At 47.5% G+C, this 26,495-nt stretch overlaps 1 protein-coding gene across 1 annotated transcript; it reads right to left on the bottom strand.

Annotated features, from left to right (window-relative positions):
• Positions 1 to 1,269: 1,269 nt before the first annotated feature.
• bfsp1 (beaded filament structural protein 1) lies at positions 1,270 to 24,983 on the bottom strand. The gene is made up of 7 exons (XM_033026351.1): positions 24,484 to 24,983; positions 18,137 to 18,197; positions 16,897 to 16,992; positions 13,873 to 13,962; positions 5,953 to 6,164; positions 4,060 to 4,148; positions 1,270 to 2,747 (listed from the first exon to the last, which is right to left on the bottom strand). Exons 1-7 carry the CDS (start codon positions 24,840 to 24,842, stop codon positions 1,819 to 1,821), a joined length of 1,836 nt encoding a protein of 611 aa, XP_032882242.1. The 5' UTR covers positions 24,843 to 24,983; the 3' UTR covers positions 1,270 to 1,818.
• Positions 24,984 to 26,495: the final 1,512 nt, after the last annotated feature.

The raw sequence follows: 26,495 nt of genomic DNA, 5'->3' as shown, positions 1-26,495 counted from the left end.
AGAGCTGCAGCCTCACAGCGCCAACAACCCAAGTTCGATCCCGACCACGGGTGCTGTCTGTACGGAGTTTGTACGTTCTCCCCGTGACCTGCGTGGGTTTTCTCCGGGTGCTCCGGTTTCAATCCCACACTCCAAAGACGTACAGGTTTGAAGGTTAATTGGCTTGGTGTAAGTGTAAATTGTCTCTAGTGTGTGTGGGATAGTGTAAGTGTGCGGAGCGAATTTGGTGGGCCGAAGGGCCTGTTTCCACGCTGTATCTCTAAACAAAACTAAACTAAACTAAAACAGGCCTGTTAGCCCAACTTGTCTATGCTGACCAAGATGCCCCATCCCCGCTAATCCCACCTGCCCGTGTTTGGCCCAATTGACCCATGAATTGTCCACCTGATTTAAACTAATGCACATAAACGTAAATGGGACCACTAACAAAGTCAGTTGTTCATTCATCATCGTTGAAAACATCAGTGGCGCTGGTTTCCGACGGGAACGGTGACGGACGCACCACACATCTCTGTCGCCCAGTTCCTGCCGACTTCCGCCGCTTGAAGTATAGGATCTTGGTGTGTGTGTTTTATCATCGTTCCTTACAATGCCGTGTACGACAGTGATCGCAACTTCTACTGAAGTGTGGATGGCCATCGGCTCGCTAGGAGCTCATCCGCCCTTTGACAGGTCTTGTTTTTGGTCCTGCTGGGGGTCCACAGCCCCCTCCTCACCTGGCAAACCAGGTGGGGAAGACGGTTTAGTCACCATGGAGCGGGTAGCACGGGATTACATGGTACCCGTGGCGGGGGGAACTTCCGCTGAAAAGTATCACACAATTGGAAGAGGGAATCAGCCATGTAAGAATTTCGACACCAACAGATCAGAACTTATTGTGTGTAAACAAAAATGCTGGAGAAACTCAGCGGGTTAGGCAGCATCTATAGGGCGAAGGAGTTAGTGACATTTCAGGTCGAAACCCTTCTTCAGACTGATGTGAGGGTGGGAAGAAGAAAGGAAGAGGCGGAGACATTGGGCTGTGGGGGAGCTGGGAAGGGGAGGGGAAGGAGGGAGAAAGCAGGGACTACCTGAAATTGGAGCAGTCAATGTTCATACGGCTGGGGTGTAAACTACCCAAGCGAAATATGAGGTGCTGCTCCTCCAATTTACACTCAGGGCATGGAGGAGGCCCAAGACAGAAAGGTCGGATTCGAAATGGGAGGGGGAGTTGAAGAGAACTTATTGTGAAGTTATGCAAACTATTTCATCAAAGACAACTTGTGCAGATAAACCTCAACCAGTTTGATTTATTATATTTTGTTTTACAAAACACATATATACTGATCACTGGAAGATATTCAATCATATTTTCACTCCGGGCTTCTGCATCATGTAAACCAGTTAAACTTTCTAAAATCATTCTACCTTATTTTTGCACACTTCACAAATAAGATTAAGTATAATTGTTCTTAAATATTCCCTGGAAAAAGTTGTCAATATAAATCCACATTTCTCCTATTAAAACCTTAAAATGGACTCCATTTACTTTGGAAACTAAATGTTAATCACGACATGAACTGAAGCTCTTAGGAGATAATTTAACAGTGTCATCTTTACAAATTGTATATATATTAATGTTTTTAAAGATACTCAATCAGCCATTTCCATCAATTGCACACAAATTATTAATTGCTAATCTACTTGGTATTAACTTGAGTTCTGAAAATTCAATGTTACAAAAAATGTACAGTTTTTAGCTATGAAAAGTAAAGCATTACAATTTTTTTTGTCAAGTACAATTTTTTTTAAATATATGCTTCGTTGAACGGCAATAATTTAAATCTTTGCTTTCATATCTTGCTTTGTCTTTTCCACGGTGGTCTCAACAATTGTGGAAGTCTCTTCGTAACCTTGCAGTTTATTGTCCGTGAATGTCTCGACAGCCTCGATCATTTCGATCTTTTCATAGTACTTGTAATTCGGTTCCTTCAGAGGTCTGTCGCCCGACGAGGCTGGGTGAGAAGTCGCCATCAGCCTGTTTTGCTGCTCGCACGTTTTGTGTTCTTTGTGGGAGGCGGGCAATTTGGAGCCCAGGTCGTCCGAGCCCCCTGGGTCTAGGTTGGGCACGGATGGGCCACTGGGTATTGGCTTGTTGTCGGCTGGCTGTGGAGGTTCTGGCGCAGATGGCGGTGGGGCTGGGAGCGGTGCGGGCGGTGAAATTGGAGGCTTCTTGGGTTCCCGGTTGGCGTCCGATTTGTTGTCATCTGGCTTCTTGTCCTCGGCCTTGTCCTTGTCCTTCTCGCCGTCAGAGTCGTGCCCGCTTTCTCCCTCGCCGTTGCCCCCGTTGTAACTCGGCGGCTCGGCCGGGTCTGGCTGGGGACGAAAATCCATGGGGCCGGGATGTTGTTGGTCATCAAAGGTGACGATGACTTGGCTCCTTGCTGGGACCAACGCACAGAAGAATGGATCGGTGTAGCTGGACTCCCCCGTGACCAGCACCTGGTGCCCTTTGGTGTAGAACGCTGCTGCTGGTACCTCTGGTCGCCGGTGTTTTTTCATCCTCTCTCTCACCATGTTACACAAGGCATCATAAGCTCTACTTATCTGGGCTCCATCCGGCACGTCATCCAAGCCCACATCCCACACTCCATCTCCTTCCTCTTTGTCTTCCTCGTTTCCATTACGGACGTTGACTTCTGAATACTTTCCCGGGTCTCTCTCCTCCTCACCGGCATCTGAAGACAGGACGTCTTTGCTTTTCACTCCTGTCCATGAAAAAGGCATTTGACTTGCGCTATAAGACACAGCTAAAGAGACACAATAGACAATCTTGGCAGATCTACCCCCATTCTCCTGCCTTCTCCTCATGGCCATTGGTCAAGCAGCATTTGTGGAGGGACAGTAGGTGCAGAAGTAGGCCATTCGGCCCTTCGAGCCAGCACAGCCATTCAATGGGGGGGCGGGGTGTGTGCGTGCGTGTGTGTCTATATGTCTGTGGAATTCTCTGCCTCAGAGGGCGGTGGAGGCCGGTTCTCTGGATGCTTTCAAGAGAGGGCTAGATAGGGCTCTTAAAAATAGTGGAGTCAGGGGATATGGGGAGAAGACAGGAACAGGGTACTGATTGTGGTTGATCAGCCATGATCACATTAAATGGCGGTGCTGGCTCGAAGGGTCGAATGGCCTACTCCTGCACCTATTGTCTATTATCTCTATATATATATATACACACACACAAACACACACGGATATATATATATATATATATATATACTGTATACACACACATATGCACACACAGATATATGTATATACTGTTTCTCACATACATATACACACACACATAACTTTCTGCACGTATAAATATATAAATTGAGTTGGATGATCAGCCATGATCATATTGAATGGCGGTGCAGGCTCGAAGGGCCGAATGGCCTACTCCTGCACCTATTTTCTATGTTTCTATGTTTCTATGTAAATCTCAGGTAGGCACAAAATGCTGTGTACCTTCGATTGAAACCAGCATCTGCAGTTCTTTCTTACACATATATATAAATCTTTCTCCACGTGTGTATACATACACCCACACACACACCCACACCCCAACACATACACACACCCACACTCACACACACACACACACACCACACACACACACACACACCACACCACACACACCACACTCACACACACACACACACACACACACACACACACTCACACTCACACTCACACTCCACACTCACACATACACACACCACACACACACCACACACACACACACACACACACACACACACACACACACACACACACACACACACACACACACACACACACACGCACCCACGCACATACGCACACACGCACACACGCACACACGCACACACACACACACACACACACACACACACACACACACACACACACACACACACACACACACACACACACATATATATATGTCGAGTGAGAATCAGGTTTAACATTTTGGGTCATTGATCAGTCGTGAATCTGAAACAATGTTTGTCTCTCTACAAATGTAGCAGTAATGACACCTTCCTCTAACTCGACTCTTACCCTTGCCCTCAGGAGCATCTTGTTCACACTCATACGGAGATCCTGCGTCCAGCACGCTGATTTCTTCTTCACTGACTGTGGATTGCAATCTGAAAAAACAAAAAAATGAAACTTGTTTTGTGGTTGGGTTAACTGCAGATACTTTGGAAACAAAAAATGGTTAAAAAAAACCCCGCCATCAACTCATCACAAACAGCTTCCAGCTTGACATTGGTGGGAAATGTGGACCTGGATGTTTAACATGTAACTGAACAGACAATAGGCAATAGGTGCAGGAGTAGGCCATTCGGCCCTTCGAGCCAGCACCGCCATTCAATGTGATCATGGCTGATCATCCCCAATCAGTACCCCTCCAATAAAGTTCCTCCTCCATTGTTAAATTGACCTATGGTGAACCTTACTTCCAGAAAGGAGATGAGGACAAAGTGCTTGAATCAGAGGGTGGTGAATCTGTGGAATTATTTGCCACAGAAGGCAGTGGAGGACATGTCAATGGATATTTTTAAGGTGCAGATTCTTGATTAGTACGGGTGTCAGGGGTTATGGGGACAAGGCAGGAGAATGGGGTTGGGAGGGAAAGATAGATCAGCCGTGATTGAATGGCAGAGTAGACTTGATGGGCCGAATGGCCTAATTCTGCATTATAACCTATGAACATAGATCATATCTTGTCAAAACAGGGACACAAGCACAACCCTGCTTCATGTTGGATGTGCTGAAAATGTACTGGTGGGAGAGGCTAGGACCAGGGGGCACAGCCTCAGGATAAAAGGATGATATATCTTTCCCTCTCAACCAAATTCTCCTGCCTTCTCCCCATAACCCCTGACACCCGTACTAATCAAGAATCTGCCTTCAAATTTTCCATTGACGGCCTCCACAGACTTCTGAATGAATTCCACAGATTCACCATCTTCAGACTAAAGAAATTCCTCCTCATCTCCTTCCTAATGGAATGTCCTTTTATTCTGAGCCTGTGACCTCTGGTCCTAGACTCTCCCACTAGTGGAAACATCCTCTCCACATTCACTCCATCCACGCCTTTCACTATTCGGTAAGTATCAATGAGGACACTCCACATGTGTGGTTTCACCAATCACATATATCTCCTGGTTGCCAAACACTTTAACTACCCCTCCCATTCCCAATCTGACTTTTCTGTCCTGGGCCTCCTCCATTGTCTGAGTGAGGCCCAGAGCAAATTGGAGGAACAGCACCTCATAGTCCGCTTGGGTAGTTTACACCCCAGAGGCATGAGTTATGATTTCTCTAACCTCAAGTAACCCTGGCTTTCCCTCTCCATCCATCCTTCCCCCATCCTAGTTCTCCGACGTTCTACTCTCCTCCTGATTAAATATTACTGATTGTATTACTTGTCACATTCCCCTCAGCTAACAAAGAAACATTCTTCATTTCCTTAGCCACATCTGCTTTGATGTCCTTTTCACATCTTACCCATCCATGTCTCTAGACTCCCTCTCTCCTGACTCTCAGTCTGAAGAAGGGTCTCGACTCGAAACATCACCTGTTCCTTCTCTCCAGAGATGCTGTCTGGCCCACTGAGTTACTCTAGCTTTTTGTGTTTATCTTAGGTGTAAACCAGCATCTGCCGTTCCTTCCTATGCATCTGGAAGTTCTAATTGTGTTTCAATTGTAGAAATTGTCCCCACATCCATCAGCAATGTAGACTATAGTCTAATAGACCACTGCAGGCCACACAAATCTTGGTGCCGTAACTCAGATACGTGCGTTACTTTTGTGCCGAGCTACTCCAGCTTTTTGTGTCTATGTACAATGGGCATCTCGCTGGCTGTGTCGCCCTACGACTGCAATTTAGAAGGAACCTTTCGCTAACTCTGGAGCATTGGAACGGTAATAATCCTTGGAGCCTACCGATAATCGTCATCGGCCACAAATCGCTTGTAACGCTCCAGCTCGTCCTCCAGAGAGTGTTGGTACATCACGACCTGGTGACACTCGCTGGCGCACAGCTCCAAGCTCAACGCTGCCTCCTCCGTCTTTTTACGCAGGTCGTCAATTTGCTCGTTGTACGACTGCACTTTGTCCATGTAATGTCCCTCCGTCGGCCCATCTTGCACTGCAGCCTTCAGGCACAACAAAAGGAAAATTACTCATCGATACCATCTACACTTTAGTTTAGATTAGCAATCTAGTAATAGAGAGTCATCGAGTGATACGGTGGTAACAATGGGTGACGTCTCGAGTCGAGACCCTTCTTCAAACTCAGTCTCCACCCAAAACGTTACCCATTCCTTCGCTCCATAGATGCTGCCTCACCCCGCTGGGTTTCTCCAGCTTTTTGTCTACCTTCGATTTTTCCAGCATCTGCAGTTCTTCCTGAAACAATGTGGAAACAGGCCCTTCGGCCCAACTCACCCACACTGGCCAACAATGTCCCAGCTGTCCTAGTTCCACCTGCCTGCGCTTGGTCCATAACCCTCCAAACCTGTCCTATCCATGTACCTGTCTAACTGGGATAGTCCCAGCCTCAACTACCTCCTCTGGCAGCTTGTTCCATACACCCACCACCCTGTGTGAAAAGGTTACCCCTCGGATACCTATTAAATCTTTTCCCCTTCAGCTTAAACCAATGTCCTCTGGTCCTCGATTCCCCTACTCTGGGTAAAAGACCCCGTGCATCTAATCTAGTAATGAGATCAAGTAATGAGTTATGTCGCATGGAATCAAAGTTCCTTCACTTGGATCGCGGTGAACCCTTGGAATTCTCTCTCTCACCAGCTTGCTTCACTGTTTAGTTTAGTTTAGAGATACAACGTGGAAACAGGCCCTTCTGTCCACCAAGTCCACGCCGACCAGCGATCCCCGTACACTAACACTATCCTACACACACTAGAGACAATTTACATTTGTACCAATAGACAATAGACAATAGACAACAGGTGCAGGAGTAGGCCATTCGGCCCTTCGAACCAGCACCGCCATTCAATGTGGTCATGGGTGATCATCCACAATCAGTACCCTGTTCCTGCCTCCTCTCCATATCCCTTAACTCCGCTATCGCTAAGAGCTCTATCTAGCTCTCTCTTGAAAGCATTCACAGAACCTGCCTCCACCGCCCTCTGAGGCAGAGAATTCCACAGACTCTCAACTCCCCGTGTAAAAAAGTGTTTCCTCATCTCCGTTCTAAATGGCTTACCCCTTATTCTTAAACTGTGGTCCCTGGTTCTGGACTCCCCCAACATTGGACTCCCACAAGCCTATTAGCCCAAAAACCTGTACATCTTTGGAGTGTGGGAAGAAACCGGATCGCCCGGGGGAAACCCCCGCAGGTCACGGGGAGAACGTACAAACTATGTACGGACAGCAACCGTGGTCAGGATGGAACATGGGTCCATGGCGCTGTGAGGCAGCAACTCTACCGCTGCGCAGCCCCCGTGATGCCCACATATTATGTGTCGATAAAACACAGCTCTTTACTGAGGAAGGAATATTAACAACTATGGCAGCTGAAGGTATTGGTCTGACTAGTTGTAGCAGTTATCTGCTCCAATGGGCTGTTTGTTTCATAACTGTGGGCGATCTATGATATCATCAACTATAATATTGTCCACATCTCATTATAAATCTGGCAGAAATTAATTCTCCAGGGTAGTGGTGACAGAGTACAAAACAGTGGGAGGGTTTTGGACCAGAGGTCACAGCCTCAGAATTAAAGGACGTTCCTTTAGGAAGGAGATGAGGAGGAATTCCTTTACATAGAAACATAGAAATTAGGTACAGGAGTAGGCCATTCGGCCCTTCGAGCCTGCACCGCCATTCAATATGATCATGGCTGATCATCCAACTCAGTATCCTGTATCTGCCTTCTCTCCATACCCTCTGATCTCCTTAGCCACAAGGGCCACATCTAACTCGCTCTTAAATATAGCCAATGAACTGGCCTCGACTACCCTCTGTGGCAGAGTTCCAGAGATTCACCACTCTCTGTGTGAAAAAAGTTCTTCTCATCTCGGTTTTAAAGGATTTCCCCCTTATCCTTAAGCTGTGACCCCTTGTCCTGGACTTCCCCAACATCGGGAGCAATCTTCCTGCACCTAGCCTGTCCAACCCCTTAAGAATTTTATAAGTTTCTATAAGATCCCCTCTCAATCTCCTAAATTCTAGAGAGTATAAACCAAGTCTATCCAGTCTTTCTTCATAAGACAGTCCTGACATCCCAGGAATCAGTCTGGTGAACCTTCTCTGCACTCCCTCTATGGCAATAATGTCCTTCCTCAGATTTGGAGACCAAAACTGTACGCAATACTCCAGGTGTGGTCTCACCAAGACCCTGTACAACTGCAGTAGAACCTCCCTGCTCCTATGCTCAAATCCTTTTGCTATGAAAGCTAACATACCATTCGCTTTCTTCACTGCCTGCTGCACCTGCATGCCTACTTTCAATGACTGGTGTACCATGACACCCAGGTCTCGCTGCATCTCCCCTTTTCCTAGTCGGCCACCATTTAGATAATAGTCTGCTTTCCTGTTTTTGCCACCAAAATGGATAACCTCACATTTATCCACATTATACTGCATCTGCCAAACATTTGCCCACTCACCCAGCCTATCCAAGTCACCTTGCAGTCTCCTAGCATCCTCCTCACAGCTAACACTGCCCCCCAGCTTAGAGTCATCCGCAAACTTGGAGATATTGCCTTCAATTCCCTCATCCAGATCATTAATATATATTGTAAATAGCTGGGGTCCCAGCACTGAGCCTTGCGGTACCCCACTAGTCACTGCCTGCCATTGTGAAAAGGACCCGTTTACTCCTACTCTTTGCTTCCTGTTTGCCAGCCAGTTCTCTATCCACATCAATACTGAACCCCCAATGCCGTGTGCTTTAAGTTTGTATACTAATCTCTTATGTGGGACCTTGTCGAAAGCCTTCTGGAAGTCCAGATACACCACATCCACTGGTTCCCTCCTATCCACGCTGCTAGTTACATCCTCGAAAAATTCTTTCAGAGGGTGGTGAATCTGTGGAATTCTTTGCTACAGAAGGCTGTGGAGGCCGTCAGTGGATATATTTAAGGCTGGGATAGAGAGATTATTGATTAGTACGGGTGTCAGGGGTTATGGTGAGAAGGCAGGAGAATGGGGTTGAGAGGGAGAGATAGATCAGCCATGATTGAATGGCGGAGTAGACTTGATGGGCCGAATGGCCTATTCTGTTCTTATAACGTATGAACATGAACTAAATTTGATGTGCAGTCTCAACCCTAACTAATCTCTTTTATGCTTTTAACAAGGTTTTTTTTTTATCATTGGACACAGAAGTCAGATTTTAAATAGTGCTGCAGTGGTGACCTTTACATGAAATCCAGATGCCATTTAATCTATATGTATGGAACAAAAACAATATTCAAGAGTATTCTTTTCCTGTTTCATAATAAAATATATTGGAACGGATGGCCGAGAGGTTTGAACTAGTTATGTGGAATATGCATAATGTGAGAACGGCATTGAGGTGCAGCGGTAGAGTTGTTGCCTCACAGCGCCTGAGACCCGGGTTCCATCCTGGCTACTGGTGCTGCTGTCTGCATGGAGTTTGTACCTTCTCTCCATCACCATGTGTGTTTTCTCCGGGTGCTCCGGTTTCCTCCCACATTCCCAAGACAAGACGTATAGGTTTGTAGATTAATTGCCCCCATGTGTCGGAGAGAGCTAGTGTACAGGGTGATTGATGGTCGGCGCAGACTCATCAGGTCAAAGGGTCTTTTCCCCACGGTGTATCTCGAAACTGAATTATATTCTGCATACAGTTTAGACTTTAGAGAAACAGCACGGAAACAGACCCTTCGGCCCATCGAGTCCACGCCGACCAGCGATCATCCCCTACACTAGCACTATTCTACACACTCGGGACATTTTGCAATTTACACAAGCCAATTAACCTACAAACCTGCGTGTCTTTGGAGTGTGGGAGGAAACCGGAGCACCCGGAGAAAACCCACACAGTCACAGGGAGAACGTACAAACTCCATATAGACAGCGCCCGGAGTCAGGATCGAACCCGGATCTCTGCCTCTACCTCACGGCTCTGCCTCTACCTCTTTGCCATTTGATGGCATATTTTTTCAGAAGTGCCAATGCAGAGTAGTAAATTACAAGGTTAATTCCCGGGATGGCGGGACTGTCATATGCTGAGAGAATGGAGCAGCTGGGTTTGTATACTCTGGAGTTTAGAAGGATGAGAGGTGATCTCATTAAAACATATAAGATTGTTAAGGGTTTGGACACGCTAGAGGCTGGAAACATGTTCCTGATGTTGGGGGAGTCCAGAACCAGGGGCCATAGTTTAAGAATAAGGGGTAAGCCATTTAGAACGGAGACGAGGAAACACTTTTTCACACAGAGAGTGGTGAGTCTGTTGAATTCTCTGCCCCAGAGGGCGGTGGAGGCAGGTTCTCTGGATGCTTTCAAGAGAGAGCTGGATAGGGCTCTTAAAAATAGCGGAGTCAGGGGATATGGGGAGAAGGCAGGAACGGGGTACTGATTGTGGATGATCAACCATGATCACATTGAATGGCGGTGCTGGCTCGGGGCCGAATGGCCTACTCCTGCACCTATTGACTATTGTCTATTGTCTAAATTTTCCAAGACAAATAAAAATTTTAATCCACGACTATCAGGATTAATGGGTATTACTGTAAGTCCAAAATTACTTACACATTTACTGGCTGACAGGCATCCATATTGAGACAAATAGCCGGGGAAGAATAATAAAAATAAATTAAATAGTAATAAAAGTCACCAGGCTTTATACAGTCATGTATTTGTGCCCAAGGTAGTTTAGTGCCATCTAGTGCATGGTTCACAAACACAGCTGCATTGCACATTATAACCACAACTTGTGATCAAACTGCATTATTAATGCAATTATAAATGACCAAAGATGCTTTGTAAGACCATTATCAAACAAAGTTTGAAACACAGCCTATCATGCATAGAATTGTAAGACCAGTCAAAGAGGTAGGTTTTAAGGAATGTCTTAAAAGTTTAAAAATGAGCAGGGTACGTTTTGTTACACAGGTGGGTTTGGTGCCTGGAACGCACTGCCAAGGGGGGTGGTGGAGGCAGATACGATAGGGGCGTTTAAGAGGCTTTTGGAAAGGCACGTGTACCTGCAGGGAACGGATGGATACGGTTCATTTAATTGAACTCTGTATCTTCGCCTCTCGGACCAGTGGACTATTGATGGTATATCTGTGCTGTTTGGATCGATTACAAAATGAAGTTTTTCACTGTACCTCAGATAATAACGTGCAGGGAGGTGAGATTTGTTTACCTCGGCATTTTGTTGGTGAAGGCATGGTGTGTCGAAGGGCCTGTTCCATGTGCCTGAGTTGCTTGTGCTTTGACCTCTGAACCAAGGGGCGGCTCAGTGCCGCTGCGGTTTCCTCCCACATTCCATAGACATGTGGGTTTGCAGGTTAATTGGCTTGGTATAATTGTGAGTTGTCCCTAGTGTGTGTAGAATAGTGTAAGTGTGCGGGGATCGCTGGTTGGTGCGGATTTGTAGAGAGTTACTTTGCCCCATTGTTTAACCCAGGTATGCTGGATGTACATTACATACCAACGGCATGAATTTTAAGTCCCGTCTCTGTTACGAACAGGGGTCGCTTAGTCATTTAAGCCCCTGTCCCACGATGCGAGTTTACCCAAGAGCTCTCCCCAGTTTAAAATAATCAAACTCGTGGTACGTACCTCATCACCAGTATTTTTTTTACTCTTGGAAATTTTTCACACTGTTGAAAAACTTCATGAGTTTCCGCATTTCCCGAGTACCTGCCGTTAGCGTTACGAGCCGCTATGAGACATCCACGAGCTCCGACGTACCCGCTACGTACATTCTACGTACTTACCACAAGTTTTTTTTAACTCGGGAGAGCTCTTGGGTAAACTCGCATTGTGGGACAGGGCCTTAAGTTGTAGAATCATACTGCACGGATCCAGGCCATTGGTGTTATATTGACGTTATATATGACCATGCCGACCAACATGCCCCATCTACACTAGTCCCACCCCGACCAACATGCCCCATCTACACTAGTCCCACCCCGACCAACATGCCCCATCTACACTAGTCCCACCCCGACCAACATGCCCCATCTACACTAGCCCCACGCCAACCAACATGCCCCAACTACACTAGCCCCACCACGACCAACATGCCCCATCTACACTAGTCCCACCCGACCAACATGCCCCATCTACACTAGTCCCACCCCGACCAACCATGCCCAACTACACTATTCCCCCCCGACCCAACATTGCCCCATCTACACTAGTCCCCACCCCGAAAAACATGGCCCCATCTACACTAGCACCATCTGCCTGGTTTTGCCCATTTACCTCCAAACATTTCCCATCCATGCTGAAAAATGGGAAAGACAAGAAAGATGGTAGATGTGCTCGGCAGGTCAGGCAGCATCTGAGCATGGGGCAACAGAGTTTAAACTTCCACTCATTTCTTTCCCGTCCTGCTGCCACCCCCGGCCCCCCCCCCCCACCCCCCCCCCCCCCTCTCTGTACTCATTTGAAAGATGATCCATGGACATCTTCTCTGACAAGATCTCCACCCAAGAAGAAGATATGCCACTCTGACAGGGGATTGATTCATAGAGTCGTACAGTACAGAAACAGGCCCTTCGGCCCCATTTGTCTGTGGGTGCTGAAGTTGAGGAATTCATCGCTGCAGATGGTAGTGGAATACCTAACAAGACATTAGGTATTTTTAAGGCAGAGATTGATAGGTTCTTGAATAGGAACGACGTCAAAGGAGAGAAGGCAGGAGAATGGGTTTGAGAGGGATAGTAGATCATCTATGGTGAATGGTGGAGTAGGGTCGATGGGCTGAATGGCCTTATGCTGAACAAGCCCCATCTACATTAGACCTACCTCCCACATTTGCTCCTTATCCCTCCGAAACCTTTCCTATTCATGTAGACAATGGACAATAGGTGCAGGAGTAGGCCATACGGCCCTTCGAGCCAGCACCACCATGCAATGTGATCATCCCCAATCAGTACCCCATTCCTGCCTTCTCCCCATATCCCCTGACTCCGCTATCTTTAAAAGCCCTATCTAGCTCTCTCTTGAAAGTATCCAGAGAACCGGCCTCCACCGCCCTCTGAGACAGAGAATTCCACAGACTTTATTGTCACATGTACCGAGGTACATAGAAAACATAGAAAATAGGTGCAGGAGGAGGCCATTCGGCCCTTCGAGCCAGCACCGCCATTCATTGTGATCATGGCTGATCGTCCCCTATCAATAACCCGTGCCTGCCTTCTCCACCGCCCTCTGAGGCAGAGAATTCCATGGACTCACCGCTCTCTGTGTGAAAAAGTGTTTCCTCATCTCCATTCTTACCCCTTATTCTTAAACTGTGGCCCCTGGTTCTGGACTCCCCCAACATCGGGAACATGTTTCCTGCCTCTAGCGTGTCCAAACCCTTAATAATCTTATATGTTTCAATAAGAACCCCTCTCATCCTTCTAAACTCCAGAGTGTACAAGCCCAGCCGCTCCATTCTCTCAGCATATGACAATCCCGCCATCCCGGGAATTAACCTTGTAAACCGACGCTGCACTCCGTCAATAGCAAGAATGTCTTTCCTCAGATTAGGGGACCAAAACCGCACACAATACTCCAGGTGTGGTCTCACTAGGGCCCTGTACAACTGCAGAAGGACCTTTTTTTTATTAAACATTGGAGATAGGAATCACAAGGTAAGGAAGGCACAAAAGATAATTTCCTTCGGTTCCACGCAATGCTGCTTACCTCCGAGCTTGCCGGCGTTGGGTAGTCATTACTCGTGGCCGGGTGGACTTGCTTTAGGACATTCATGTAACTCTGAATCTCAGACAGATTCTGTGGAGAGAGAAGAGCGGAGAAATGGATGAGAACGTGAAACACACTTGGCCTGAAACAGTCTTAGAACTGAAATTTGAATTGTACGATACGATAAGATAGAACTTTATTTATCCCAGGAGGGGATATTGATCTGCCAACGGTCATAAACACACACAAAACACAAAATACATGAAACATGAAATCAAAGTGACGAGTGGAAAGGATTGGGGATGTGCAGAGACTGGGGAGAAACATAGAAACCTAGAAAAATGGGTGCAGGAGTAGGCCATTCGGCCCTTCGAGCCAGCACCAGCACCGCCATTCAATATAAACATGGCTGATCATCTAAAATCAGTACGCCGTTCCTGCTTTCTCCCCATATCCCTTGATTCCGTTAGCCCTAAGAGCTAAATCTAACTCTCTCTTGAAAACATCCAGTGAATTGGCCTCCACTGCCTTCTGCGGCAGAGAATCCCACAGATTCACAACTCTCTGGGTGAAGAAGTCTTTCCTCATCTCAGTCCTAAATGGCCTACCCCTTATTCTTAAACTGTGACCCTGGTTCGGGACTCCCCCTCAGGTGGGGGGTGGGGGAGGGGAGTCAGTCTCAGTCTACCCCACGACAGAAGGGGGAGGAGTTGTACAGTTTGATAGCCACAGGGAAGAAGGATCTCCTGTGGCGTTCTGTGCTGCATCTTGGTGGAACCAGTCTGTTGCTGAAGGTGCTCCTCAGGTTGACCAGTGTGTCATGGAGGGGGTGAGCTGTATTGTCCAGGATGCTCTGCAATTTGAGAAGCCCATGGTGCAGAAACATTGTGGACATTAATAAAATATGGATATTCTCATTCTGGAACTTTAGAAAAAAAGAATCCTGTAGAATTTCAGGATCACGTTACTTCTCCAAACAAGAATGATATGTAATTCCATAAAAGCGTCAGAATTTAGAATACATTTAAATATCATCTCAATTTTCGGCCCGTTTCAATTATTGCCTTATAACATTATTCCTTTCTATCTAATCTGGATTAGGAGTGATAAATTAGTTAGTGTTGATGTTTACACCAGTCACGTACTTACTCTCATTCCATCTGGAAATCAGTCTGAAGAAGGTCCCGACCTGAAACGTCACCTATCCATGTTCTCCACAGATATTGCATGAATGCTGAGTTACTCCAGCACTCTGTGAAACGTCACCTATCCATATTCTCCACAGATGCTGCCTGACCCGCTGAGTTACTCCAGCACTCTGTGAAACGTCACCTATCCATGTTCTCCACAGATGCTGCCTGACCCGCTGAGTTACTCCAGCACTCTGTGAAACGTCACCTGTCCATCTTCTCCACAGATGCTGCCTGACCCGTTGAGTTACTCCAGCACTCTGTATCTTTGAAATGTGTAGGAAGGAACTGCGGATGCTGGTTTAAACCGAAGATAGACACAAAAGGCTGGAGTAACTCAGGCAGCATCTCTGGAGAGAAGGAATGGGTGACGTTTCGGGTCGAGACCCTTCTTCAGACTTAAATCTTCTTCTCATCTTCTTCCTAAAGGAACGTCACTCTAGTCCTAGACACTCCCTCGAGTGGAAATATCATTTCCACACCAACTCTATCCAGGTCTTTCCTGTGATCTATAATCTCTCGCATCTAGGGAACAATCCCACTCTACCTACCGAGACTTGACTTCCTTCCTAAAATATTGTGCCAGAATTAGACACAGTTCTCCAGCTAAGGTGTAGCTAGGTACATTAAATGTTCACATTATATTCTGTTTTCAAAATTCATTTATCCATTTATACTTGAGTTACAACCATGAACAACTCCATACCTCGAAGACCAAGTTCCCAGATACTGTAGGAAGGAACTGTAGATGCTGGTTTCAACCGAAGTTTGATATTAAAAGCTGGAGTAACTCAATAGACAATAGGTGCAGGAGTAGGCCATTCGGCCCTTCGAGCCAGCACCGCCATTCAATGTGATCATGGCTGATCATCCCCAATCAGTACCCCGTTCCTGCCTTCTCCATATCCCCTGACTCCGATGTCTTTAAGAGCCCTATCCAGCTTTCTCTTGAAAGTATCCAGAGAACCGGCCTCCACCGCCCTCTGAGGCAGAGAATTCCACAGACTCACAACTCTCTGTGAGAAAAGGTGTTTCCTCGTCTCCATTCTAAATGGCTTACCCCTTATTCTTAAACTGTGGCCCCTGGTTCTGGACTCCCCCAACATCGGGAACATGTTTCCTGCCTCTAGTGTGTCCAAGCCCTTAACAATCTTATATGTTTCAATGAAATACCCTCTCATCCTTCTAAACTCCAGAGTATACAAGCCCAGCCGCTCCATTCTCTCAGCATATGACAGTCCCGCCATCCCGGGAATTAACCTTGTAAACCTACGCTGCACTCCCTCAATAGCAAGAATGTCCTTCCTCAAATTAGGGGACCAAAACTGCACACAATACTCCAGGTGTGGTCTCACTAGGGCTCTGTACAACTGCAGAAGGACCTCTTTGCTCCTATATTCAAATCCTCTTGTTATAAATGATGTTAGGACGTGTGGTCTCACTAGGGCTCTGTACACCTGTACACAATACTGTAGGTGTGGTCTCACTAGGGCTCTGTACACCTGTACACAATACTGCAGGTGTGGTCTCACTAGGGCCCTGTACACCTGTACACAATACTGCAGGTGTGGTCTCACTAGGGCCCTGTACACCTGTACACAATACTGCAGGTGTGGTCTCACTAGGGCCCTGTACACCTGTACACAATACTGCAGGTGTGGTCTCACTAGGGCCCTGTACACCTGTACACAATACTCCAGGTGTGGTCTCACTAGGGCTCTGTACACCTGTACACAATACTCCAGGTGTGGTCTCACTAGGGCTCTGTACACCTGTACACAATACTGCAGGTGTGGTCTCACTAGGGCTCTGTACATGTGATGTTAGGACATACCTTCATGTTTCTTTCTTTAGTGCTGTCTATGTCTTCCTGCAGGAATTGAGTACGAACCTGGAGCTCCAGATTCTTCAACAAGGCTTCATTGGTATCCTGTGGAGAAGTCAGATTTTCATGACGTTTGCACAGACCTAAAGGTTCATTCATGACGGTGAGAAGCAGACCTCACATTGACTAAGTACATGAATGTAGACGATAAAACTCAAACAGGATTAGACAATATCAACACAGGAAGGATGTTTCCAAACGCTCATGATTTCAGAGACAAGGGACAACATCTCAAGTAATGGGATAGATCGCACGGAACCAAAGTTCCTTCACTTGCATACGATACGATATGATAGAACTGATCTCTTAAAAACACAAAATACATGAATTAGAATTAGAATGTATTAGAATGTCTTTATTGTCATTCAAACAGGTCTGAAGAAGGGTCTCGACCTGAATCATCGCCCATTCCTTCTCTCCAAATCTAAATGGTCACCTACTGTGGCATCTGTACCCAGAGCAACCGATCACTGGCCATGTCCCAAAACCCCTACAGTCCTAGTGATACTATACACAGTGTACTCATATCATAGTCATAGGCTCGTTGGCCGATGGAACTGGGAGCTGGAGACGTCGGCCACGAGGATGGAGGGCAGGTGTGAGGGTGAACCGGGGTAATGCCCCCCCCCAGCACCTTCAAGGTCGGCTGCAGGAGGTGCCCGTGGGACACTAAGATGGCCGGGCGAGGAGAGGAGAGGAGAGGAGAGGAGAGGAGAGGAGACGTGGGTTTGCGGGAACCCCTCCAGTACAGCAAGCAGCGGGCCGACCGGACTTTGGACTTTGAATAAATGGCGGCAAAAATGTCGGTGTCCACTTGTGTAATGTACGCAGAAATAATTTCCCAGTGCAGTTGCACCATAAAGGCGGTCGCGGTGACATAGCGGTAGAGTTGCTGCCTTACAGCGAATGCAGCGCCGGAGACCCCGGTTCGATCCCGACTACGGGTGCTGTCTCTACGGAGTTTGTACGTTCAACCCGTGATCTGCGTGCGTTTTCTCCCAGATCTTCGGTTTCCTCCCACACTTCAAAGACGTACAGGTTTTGTAGATTAATTGGCTTGGTATAAATGTAAATTGTCCCTAGTGGGTGTAGGATAGAGTCAGTGTGCGGGGATCGCTGGTCGGCGTGGACCCGGTGTTTCCACGCTGTATCTCTAAACTAAACTAAGTGTGAATGTGAACCAGCTCACCTTCATCAAGGTTACAACAGTGTCCTGCAAATTCTCTTGATGTTCACATTCCGTCCTGTAGCTAGAAGGAGGAATAAAATGTTAGAAGTACAGTGTGTGCCCAACATGGTCACTATACCCCTGGCATACAGAAATAAAGCACAGAACTGAAACCACAGCAACTCAACATTGCTCCATGTAACCATAGTGTACAGAATCAGTTCCAGAGTGATACAGTGTGGAAACAGGCTCTTCGGCCCAACGTGCCCACACTATCCAACATGCCCTATCTACACTAGTCCCACCTGCCCGCGTTTGGCCCATATCCCTCCAAACCTGTCCTATCCATGTAACTGGCCAACTATTTCTTAAATGATGGGATAGTCCCAGCCTCAACTACCCCCTCTGTAATAAATTGTTCCTATTCCTCGTGACTTTCTACAGCAGAGGAACATTTGTAAGACCATTTTTTGGTTTCATGTAGGCACAGTGAGGATTACACTGAAAGTATACTTAAAACGGCCATTTTACCAACAAATGTCGCCTATCCATTCCCGCTACCAATACTGCCCTTCAAGTTCCTCCAGCACTTTGTGTTTTGCTCAAGATTGCAACACACAGTTGTAGAGTTGCTGCCTCACAGCACCAGAGACCCGGGTTCGATTCCGACAACGGGTGCTGTCTGTACGGAGTTTGTACGTTCTCCGCGTGACCTGCGTGGGTTTTCGACGGGTGCTCCGGTTTCCTCCCACACTCCAAAGACGGACACGTTCGTAGGTTAATTGGCTTTGGTAAAGATTGTAAATTGTCCCTAGTGTGTAGGATTGTTAAGCATATGGGGTGGGGGTCAAGGAAAGAGTGTTCACGTCGATCGCGGCCGTGTTTCCACCAATCTCTCCACCACCACGCACAAGAAGCACAAGAAGCAACAAGACAGACACCATTGTGTGCAGATGCCGAGACGTGTGTTCAGCTCTGGCAGAACAACTTATAATCCTGTGTCGGCTTGATATCTCCTTCGGTAGGGAGATAAAGTCAGCCTTAAACCCCCAAGTTGTTGCTTAGATTATGATTTGGATTTATTTCAATAGTGACTTTCACGTCGTCAGCGTCTGACTCTGCCATTAATCATATCGGAATAATATTTTGGTTTTTGACTCTTTCTTTAAATCCCTGGGGTGTAAAAAACATTCTACAAACCAAACTGACTTTATTTTCTTTCTCTTTTGTGCAACTGACTCTAATTAGTAATAAAAACAGTAAGTGCTGGGAAAGCACCCATTGTGGTGGATCAGTGCATGGTCTATGGAGAGAGAGAACGGGAGCTCATGTTTCAGGTCAAGAACACACAGTGCTGGAGGAACTCAGTGGGTCAGGCTGCAGCAACTTCCTGAGAAGGCTTAGAAAGTGCAGCAAGTCCTCCACAACTCTCACCAACCTCTACAGATGCGCCGTAGAAAGCATTTCATCGCGATGCATCACAGCTCGGTTTGGGAACAGCTCCGTCCAAGACCCGCAAGAAATTGCAGCGAATTGTGGACGCAGCCCAGACCATCACACAAACCAACCTCCCTTCCATTGATGAGGGGGGGGGGGGGATCTTATAGAAACATATAAAATTATAAAAGGACTGGACGGGCTAGATGCAGGAAAATTTTTCCCAATGTTGGGCGAGTCCAGAACCAGGGGCCACAGTCTTAGAATAAAGGGGAGGTCATTTAAGACTGAGATGAGAAAAAACTTTTTCTCACCTCAGTTGTTAATTTATGGAATTCCCTGCCACAGAGGGCAGTGGAGGCCAAATCACTGGATGGATTTAAGAGAGAGTTAGATAGAGCTCTAGGGGCTAGTGGAGTCAAGGGATATGGGGAGAAGGCAGGCACGGGTTATTGATAGGGGACGATCAGCCATGATCACAATGAATGGCGGTGCTGGCTCGAAGGGCCGAATGGCCTCCTCCTGCACCTATTTTCTATGTTTTCTATGTTTCTATGACTCCATTTACACCTCACGCTGCCTCGGCAAAGCCAGCAGCAGCATCATCGACCAGTCGCACCCTGGCCACTCCCTCTTCTCCCCTCTCCCATCGGGCAAAGGTACAGAAGTGTGAAAACGCACACCTCCAGATTCAGGGACAGTTTCTTCCCGGCTGTTATCAGGCAACTGAACCATCCTACCACAACCAGAGAGCAGCGCTGAACTACTATCTACCTCATTGGTGACCCTCGGACTATCCTTGATCGGACTTTGCTGGCTTTACCTTGCACTAAACGTTATTCATTGATCATGTATCTGTGCACTGTAAATGGATCGATTGTAATCATGTATTGTCTTTCCGCTGACTGGATAGCACGCAACAAAAGCTTTTCACTGAACCTAGGTACACGTGACAATAAACTAAACTGAATAAACTAACCTGAACTGATCTATGGAGGACATGGATAGTAAACGTTTCGCGTCAGGACCCTTCTTCAGGTTGATACATATCCCTTTGCGAATACTTGTTGAAGCTTCTCTCTACAACACTCCCCACCATTGACTCCATCTACACTTCACGCTGCCTCGGAAAAGCAGTCTTCTTCTCCCCGCTTCCGTCCGGCAGAAGGTGCAGAAGCTTGAAAGTGCGCACCGCCAAACTCAGGAACAGCTTCTTCCCCTCTGTTATCAGGCTTCTGAACGGCTCTTCCATAAGCTAGGGTACTGTCCGATTCACCTCTACCCCATTGCGGACATTGGACTTTGTCTGTGGAACTGATGCTCTACAATGCTGAGAACTATATTCTGCACTCTGTATCTTCCCCTTTGCTCCACCTATTGTACTGGAGTTCGGCTTAATTGTATTTGTGTATATTTATCAGTAAAAGTTGCGATCACTGTCGTACACGGCATTGTAAGGAATGATGATAAAACACACACACCAAGAACCTATACTTCCAGCAGCGGAAGTCGGCAGGAACTGGAGGACAGAGATGTGTGGTGCGTCCGTCACCGTTCCCGTCAGAAACCAGCACCACTGCGTCGCTCATGTTTGCAACGATGATGAATGAATGAATATTATTATCTGATCTGATGACATGCGAAACTGTACCTCGCTACACGTGACAATAATGAACCTAGACCTTCAGTATTAGTTGAGCCCTGGGACAAAATAAAGGCACATTGAATTCTCCAACTTTAGATAACCACTTCAAATCAAAAACCCCCTCTCCTTTCTGCCCCATAAGCCCGCTCACTCCTCCGACAATCAGTCTCAGGATGGGTCCCGTCCTGAAACATCACCTGTTCATGTTCTATGGACCATAGACAATAGGTGCAGTAGTCGGCCATTTGGCCCTTCGAGCCAGCACCGCCATTCAATGTGATCATGGCTGATCATCCCCAATCAGTACCCCGTTCTCTATGGCTGCTGCCTGACCCGTCGAGTTACTCCAGCACTTGTGTCTTTTCTAAGAAAATAAATTATTGTATACACACGGAATTGCAGATACTGTATTACAAAGACACAAAGTGCTGGAGTAAGTCAGCAGGTCAGGCAGCATTCCTGGACAACATGTTTAGTTTACTTTAGTTTCGAGATAAAGCCTAGAAACAGGCCCTTTGGCCCACCAAGTCCATGCCAACCTAATGATCATCTGTACACCAGCTCTATGTTGGAACAAAGTACTGGAGTACTAGTGGGTAAAATAACTTTCTCCACAGATGCTGCCTGACCCGCTGAGTTACTCCAGCACTCTGTGAAACGTCACCTGTCCATGTTCTCCACAGATGCTGCCTGACCCGCTGAGTTACTCCAGCACTCTGTGAAACGTCACCTATCCATGTTCTCCAGAGATGCTGCCTGACCCGCTGAGTTACTCCAGCACTCTGTGAAACGTCACCTATCCATGTTCTCCAGAGATGCTGCCTGACCCGCTGAGTTACTCCAGCACTCTGTGAAACGTCACCTATCCATGTTCTCCACAGATGCTGCCTGACCCGCTGAGTTACTCCAGCACTCTGTGTCCATCTTTGGCATAAACCAGCATCAGCAGTTCATTGTTTCTACGTTCTAGCTTGATGTCATCCTAGTTTCGCATCCTATGCACCAGGAGCAATTTTGCAGAGGACATTAAATTTGCGATGTGGGAGGAAACAGGAACCAACCCAGCGGAAACCCACGCGGTCACAGGGAGAACGTGCAAACTCCACACAGACAGCACCCAAGGTCAGGATCGAACCTGGGTCTCTGGCACTGGTTGGTTGAGCACTGTGCCGCCCATGGATAGGTGACGCTTGGGATCGGGACCATTCTTCAGACTGATTGAAGTGGGTGGGGGGGGGGGGGGAGAGAGCTGGAAGAGGGGAGGGTGGCAAATTAAATCCTTGGTATGGCCTCCTCTACATCGGTGAGACCAAGTGCAGCCGAGGCGATCGTTTCTCTGAACACCTCCGCTCAGTCTTCCGATTTCCAAACATTTTCAACTCCCCTTCCCAGTCCCACACCGATCTTTCTGTCCTGGGCCTCCTCCATTGTCAGAGTGAGGCCCAGCGCAAATTGGAGAAACAGCACCTCATATTTTGCTTGGCCAGCTTACACCCCAGCGGTATGAACGTTGATTTCTCTCATTTCAAGTAACCCTTGCATCCACTCTCTCTCTCTCTCTCTCTCCGTCCCTCCTGGTCATCCTACCAGTTCCACTGTTCGCATCCTTGTATCCCCCACCTCTTCCCCAGCCAACAATGGGCCATTGTGGGCTCCACCCTTCCCTTGGTCATCTGTTGCCGGCCCTGATTTCTTCTGGCCGTTTCCTACCTTCGGTTCCCTCTGCTCCCAAAGTGCTGGAGTAACTCTGCAGGTTAGGCAACGTCTCTGGAGAACATGGATACATGACGCTTCAGGTTGGGACCCTTCAACTTTCATATCTGAGGAAGGTTCCTGAAAAAGCTTTTCACTGTACCTCGGTAAACTGACCTGAGCTGAAACATCACCGACCCTTTTTCTCCAGAGGTGCTGCCTGAGCCACTGAGTTACTCCAGCACTTTGTGTATATCCTTGGTATAAACCAGCATCTGCAGTTTCTTCCTACATATCACCCATACATGGGCCGCGGAACTGGGGTGGCTGCAGCCCGCCCACTTTTTTGGCTAGACATGTTTCAATGTCTCCGGCTTTGGACGAGGCGCTGCTGTGCTCTGAGCAACCTGGCCGTGGGTGTTGGAGAGCCGGGGTGGAGGAAGGGATAGAAGCAGAAGCAACGGCGGGGACAGATGCGGACGGGGAGCCGGGGCTGGCGAGTGTTTGCCGGGCTGGCGAGTGTTTGCTGGGCTGGCGAGTGTTTGCCGGGCTGGCGAGTGTTTGCTGGGCTGGCGAGTCGCTCGCTGCAGCTCCGGCCATGGAGCAGCCTCAGTGCAAGAGTCCCGGACCATCGGAGGCGTCGGAAGCGTTACGCCGCTGCCGTGAGAGTTTCTGTGCCGAATTCGCCCAGGTGACCGGCATGGACCAGGCTGCGGCTCGGTGCATCCTGGAAGACAACCAGTGGCTGCTGGAAGTAAGTATCAAGCACTGGATAGAAACGGTGGAAGATAGTGGACTTCAAATGGGGGTGGTTGGTGAAAGCGTCCTGCTTGCCTGCTAGATTTTCACTCACTGTAACTGCAGGAAAAATGTTCCCGATGTTGGGGGAGTTCAGAACCAGGGGTCACAGTTTAAGAAAAGGGGGTTGGCCATTTTGGACTGAGATGAGGACAAACTTACTTCACCCAGAGAGTTATGAATCTGTGGAATTCTCTGCCACAGAAGGCAGTGGAGGCCAATTCACTAGATGTTTTCAAGGGAGAGTTACATTTAGTTCTTGGGGCTAGCGAAATCAAGGGATATGGGGAAAAAACCAGGAAAAGGGTACCAATTTTTGACGAACAGCCATGATCATATTGAATGGCAGTGCTGGCTCGAAGGGCCGAATGGCCTATTCCTGCACCTATTTTCAATGTTTCTATGCTTGAGTATATGGCAATAAAACTCGACCACTTGATTTTGAAGCATTCATGCACAGTGGAGGTATAATGTAGTCATAGAGTGATACAGTGTGAAAACAGGCCCTTCACCCAACTTGCCCACACCCGCCAACATGTCCCAGCTTCACTACATGCTTTTGGCCCATATCCCTCCTAACCTGTCCCATCCAACAGTCTAACTTTTTCTTAAATGTTGGGATTGTCCAAGCCTCAACTACCTCCTCTGGCAGCTTTTTCCATACACCCACCACCCTTTGTGTGGAAAGGTTACCCCTCAGATTCTGATTAAATCTTTTCCCCTTCACCATGAACCTATGCACTGCGAGGCAGCAACTCTACCGCTGTGCCACCCTCCTGTATCAGCAGATCGTTACCTGGTGCGATAGTCATCCAGGGCTCTCTGCGCCTCCTTCAGCTCCTGTTCCAGACAGTTCAGTTGGTTGTGAAGGTCCCAGATACTATGCTGGTTCTGCTGGATCTGTTCGGTGAAGACCTCCTCCAGCCCCGAGAGCTCTTTGACTTGCCGCAGACTCTCCAGTTGTCTCCCGAACGAGGTGGTGCCTTGGTCGAAGGTCCGGGTGCGGTTGACATATCTGCTGAAGTGCACGTTGAACTCTTCCAAGCTTTGCAGGCTGGTCCTGGTGGTGATGTCCTTGTCACGCCAGGCCCTGAACATACCCGGCTTCTCGTCTCTCGTCCTCTCCACCTCCCCAAAGGCAAACGATTCGGCCATTCTCGAAGGGCAAGGTCGGCTCTCTCTAGTCTACACCCGATGGCAGGACTCTGTGGATCAGAGTGGATGCATTGGGAAGCCCTCTCCGCTGCAACGCACCAAACAGTGTTTCAAGAGCCAGCGTACACCTCTCCACTGGAATAAATACATTTCCAGTCAGTGCCGGGCTCCAGGGCACACGTGCTTGTCTACCTTTGTCCAGCCTTCCAGCTCTTTTCCCATTACATTGTCAATGAGTTAATTATGGATGGACAGAGCATTTCACAGCTCATGTGGATTAATAAAGTGCCTCCACAAAACACACAGAAAATTCCACAAGCATACACAGTCAGCTCATCTGCTTCAAACTTGCAAACTGTGCCCAAATGATTTGTTTACAATGACCGGCACAATGTGTTGCTCAGCACTTTGCAGAATTGCAGTAAACACTGAATAAGCATAATGATGAGTGCAATGTCAACATAGAGCTTGGTTTAGAAATACAGCGATCCCCGCACATTATAGGCAATAGACAATAGACAACAGGTGCAGGAGTAGGCCATTCGGCCCTCATTCAATGTGATCATAGAAACATAGAAATAGAAACATAGAAATTAGGTGCAGGAGTAGGCCATTCGGCCCTTCGAGCCTGCACCGCCATTCAATATGATCATGGCTGATCATCCAACTCAGTATCCCGTATCTGCCTTCTCTCCATACCCTCTGATCCCCTTAGCCACAAGGGCCACATCTAACTCCCTCTTAAATATAGCCAATGAACTGGCCTCGACTACCCTCTGTGGCAGAGAGTTCCAGAGATTCACCACTCTCTGTGTGAAAAAAAGTTCTTCTCATCTCGTTTTTAAAGGATTTCCCCCTTATCCTTAAGCTGTGACCCCTTGTCCTGGACTTCCCCAACATCGGGAGCAATCTTCCTGCATCTAGCCTGTCCAACCCCTTAAGAATTTTATAAGTTTCTATAAGATCCCCTCTCAATCTCCTAAATTCTAGAGAGTATAAACCAAGTCTATCCAGTCTTTCTTCATAAGACAGTCCTGACATCCCAGGAATCAGTCTGGTGAACCTTCTCTGCACTCCCTCTATGGCAATAATGTCCTTCCTCAGATTTGGAGACCAAAACTGTACGCAATACTCCAGGTGTGGTCTCACCAAGACCCTGTACAACTGCAGTAGAACGTCCCTGCTCCTATACTCAAATCCTTTTGCTATGAAAGCTAACATACCATTCACTTTCTTCACTGCCTGCTGCACCTGCATGCCTACTTTCAATGACTGGTGTACCATGACACCCAGGTCTCGCTGCATCTCCCCTTTTCCTAGTCGGCCACCATTTATATAATAGTCTGCTTTCCTGTTTTTGCCACCAAAATGGATAACCTCACATTTATCCACATTATACTGCATCTGCCAAACATTTGCCCACTCACCCAGCCTATCCAAGTCACCTTGCTGTCTCCTAGCATCCTCCTCACAGCTAACACTGCCCCCCAGCTTAGTGTCATCCGCAAACTTGGAGATATTGCCTTCAATTCCCTCATCCAGATCATTAATATATATTGTAAATAGCTGGGGTCCCAGCACTGATCATCCCCAATCATTACCCCGTTCCTGCCTTCTCCCCATATCCCCGCTCCGCTATCTTTAAGAGCCCTA

This window comes from Amblyraja radiata, chromosome 8 (assembly GCF_010909765.2).
Source record: "Amblyraja radiata isolate CabotCenter1 chromosome 8, sAmbRad1.1.pri, whole genome shotgun sequence".
NCBI classification, from domain to species: domain Eukaryota; kingdom Metazoa; phylum Chordata; class Chondrichthyes; order Rajiformes; family Rajidae; genus Amblyraja; species Amblyraja radiata.
The sequence above is the reverse complement of the archived record's forward strand: the minus strand, read 5'-3'. Positions and strand labels throughout refer to the sequence as shown.

What these genes read in the sequence shown, in the direction of transcription:
- bfsp1 (XM_033026351.1), bottom strand. Translation starts at nt 24,842, where the DNA reads ATGGCCGAATCGTTTGCCTTTGGGGAGGTGGAGAGGACGAGAGACGAG. An exon ending in CTGGATGACTATCGCACCAG is followed by an intron (nt 18,198 to 24,483) that starts GTAACGATCTGC and finishes TCCTCCTTCTAG; the next exon opens with CTACAGGACGGAATGTGAAC. An exon ending in CTAAAGAAAGAAACATGAAG is followed by an intron (nt 13,963 to 16,896) that starts GTATGTCCTAAC and finishes CTCTCTCCACAG; the next exon opens with AATCTGTCTGAGATTCAGAG.